The sequence below is a fragment of the Neophocaena asiaeorientalis genome, unplaced genomic scaffold (assembly GCF_003031525.2).
Source record: "Neophocaena asiaeorientalis asiaeorientalis breed wild unplaced genomic scaffold, Neophocaena_asiaeorientalis_V1.1 scaffold82, whole genome shotgun sequence".
Classification (NCBI taxonomy): domain Eukaryota; kingdom Metazoa; phylum Chordata; class Mammalia; order Artiodactyla; family Phocoenidae; genus Neophocaena; species Neophocaena asiaeorientalis.
Genome location: NW_020173068.1, coordinates 3,241,975 through 3,244,642, shown reverse-complemented (window position 1 = coordinate 3,244,642; position 2,668 = coordinate 3,241,975). Strand labels below are relative to the sequence as shown.

Genomic DNA, 2,668 nt, shown 5'->3' with positions numbered 1-2,668 from the left:
TACGTTGACAGGGCTCAGCAAGGCTGCCTTTCCTGTGACCCTTCCCTCCTGAGGTCTCCTTGGGGGAGGGCCCTGAGTGGGGCAGGCTTTCCCTCCCACCTACTCCATCCCTTCTAACTTGGGAGCAGCTCTGGCTCTGGGCCAACAGCTCCCAAGGTTCTATTGTCAACTTGCCTTTGCTGCAGAGATCTCAGACTGGGGGCTGGGGGCCAGGCTGGGGCGGGGGGCAGATATGTTTGCAGGCATGTTTTGTTTGCCCTGTCCATGCACTGTTTTTAAAATTATTATTATCAAATATGCTAAGAATCTAGAGTTTCCATGCAATTCTGGGTTCCCAGCTTCCTAGAACATTCTATACCTACCATCTTAGACCCATATGCCTACAGTAGGGTGGGTATGCCCCTCTCTATTTTATCCTTGGTCTGCCTGCTTACATTTGGTCCCCATAGGTATTTCAGGTCAGTAAATATTTATTGACTGCCTATTATGTGTAAAGAGCAATACCTTGAAACTGAGATACAGTGAAAAAAACGGACACCCCCCCACCCCCACCCCCTTCGTGGAGCTGTTTTAGGAGAATGTGAGCAACAATGAGTAAAACTATTCGTTTTTTTTTAGATAAGTGAATCAGGCTTCATATGAATTTGTGTTTTATTTATTGTCTGTGGGACCTAGGTTGGTCACTTCTTTGAGTCTCAGTTTCTCCATCTGTAAAAATGAGGTGACAATGACCCGTATCACAGACTTGTTGGAAGATTACAGGAGAGGATGGTGTCAAATGTCTAGAAGACAGATTCCTCTCTCCCCTCCCCAATCCAGACTCTTCCCTCCTGGCATTCTGGATGTCTAGGTGGGGCTGTCCAACGTAGCTTTCTGCTACGGCTGGAAATGCTCTAATCTGTGCTGTCTAGTATAGTGACCACTGGCCACATATGACTATTGAGCCCTTCAAATGTGGCTAGTGTGATTCAGGAACTGAATTGTGTGTATTTACTATAAATTTAAAGTTAAGGCTGAGTAGCCATATGTGGCTGGTGGCTGTTGAATTAGACAATACAGGTTTAGATGGCCTGAGCTACAGGTCCTCTTGAGGATCACCTAGACAGAGTCCCTTTCCCCCATTTTACACATGAAAGGGTTCAGGACTTGGTCTATGGGTTTTCTTCTGGCCCATCTCCAGGGGACTGCGGGGGGCACTTTGTGGCTCTAGCCCTTCCTTGGAAAAAAGGTCAGGGGTGGCCTGATGTCTGGGGGTACTGGGCCCTGATGCTTAGGTGATCATGTGGAGACCTATGCATCCAGATGTGGGCCCTCCTGCCTATGCATGTCCATCCTACTGCTGCTGGCAGATCCAGAGTCTGCTGGATGCTCCTAAGCAGGGCTGTGTGATCTTGGGCATTTCCAGCTTCTCTCAGAGCAGCATAGCTCAGGGCTGACGTTTCCACCTAACAGGCATCCATGGATTGCTGTGGGCCTGGCATTGGAATTTCATACTGGAAGCTAATGGGTGTCTGGACTCCATTGGGACAGGGGTGGGGACTTTCTACACTCCTCCTCCACAAGCTCTGCTGCTATGCCTGGGGCCTGGCATGTCTAGGCGGGTGGCACAGGGCAGCTTCCTGCCTGGGTGAGTGTGGGGTGGAGGTGGTACCAGGCTTCCTGTGGGCTTTCCAGGTGCGGTGTGGGGTTGGAGCCCTTTCTCTTGGTCACGCAACCCCAAGACCCCTGCGCAAGCACCTCCCTGCTTGGAGGCAAGGGGCAGAGCCACCAACTTGCTGAATTAGCTTAATCAAGCTCACCTCCCTGGGCTTCAGTTTACGCATTTGCAAGATGGAACTGTGAAGAGGACCCACTGAAGTTGAGCCGGCTGGTGCCCAGCACTCAGCCTGGAACCCCCTTTACTTCCTTTAAAATGTGCCATGTCCCATCTTTTCTGCACAGGCTGCCCGTGCCTTTCTTCTTTGGCACCTTTTTTTTCTCTCTGCTTCAGCTGGGCTGGGCCCTCGGAGAAGGAGGGGGGTGGGCGGAGTCACAGGCCCGTGAGCGGGTGCTTTCTGCCTGCTTATTGGCTCTCTGTGAATCAGAGGCGTGGCCTTTACCTTTTAATGGGGAAGGCGTCTTCAGCTTTTCTCAGTCTTTGCTGAGCCTTTGTCTGAGTGTGCTCTGCCCCTTTCTTTCTTTCCTCCGCTGCAGCCGTTGCGGTGTCCAGCTGCCAGCTTTCCGCCTGGATCTCTGTCTCCTCATTTCTCCAGTCTCCTCAGACAGAAGCCCTCGGGGTATGTAACAGCCATGCCTGTGGACACGCTGACTCCGGGAGCCCGAGACACCCCCGCCCTACCTTTCCGCCTACAGACCAAGGTCCCCGGCTACCAGCTACAGCGGCCAGCAGACTGTGGAGCCCGGAAACCTAGTGCTGTAGAGCGCCTGGAGGCCGACAAGGCCAAGTATGTCAAGAGCCTGCATGTGGCCAATACCCGCCAGGAACCTGTGCAGCCCCTGCTGTGCAAACAACCGCTCTTCAGCCCTGGGACTCGCCGCACGGTGCTCACGCCTTGCCGCCGAGTCCTGCCTGGCCCCGGCCGCCGGCCCCAGCTGGACCTGGACATCCTGAGCAGCCTCATCAACTTGTGTGATAGTCCTGTGTCCCCTGCTGAGGCCAGCCGTACCC

At 53.4% G+C, this 2,668-nt stretch overlaps 1 protein-coding gene across 1 annotated transcript in view; it reads left to right on the top strand.

Moving 5' to 3' along the window:
- Positions 1-2,668, top strand: part of FAM110A (family with sequence similarity 110 member A) — a 6,912-nt gene that overhangs the window by 2,907 nt on the left and 1,337 nt on the right. Inside the window, exon 2 of the mRNA XM_024743290.1 lies at positions 2,194-2,666. Coding sequence (XP_024599058.1) covers positions 2,290-2,666 — 377 coding nt within the window. The 5' untranslated portion in view covers positions 2,194-2,289. The remainder of the gene's footprint in view (positions 1-2,193; positions 2,667-2,668) is intronic.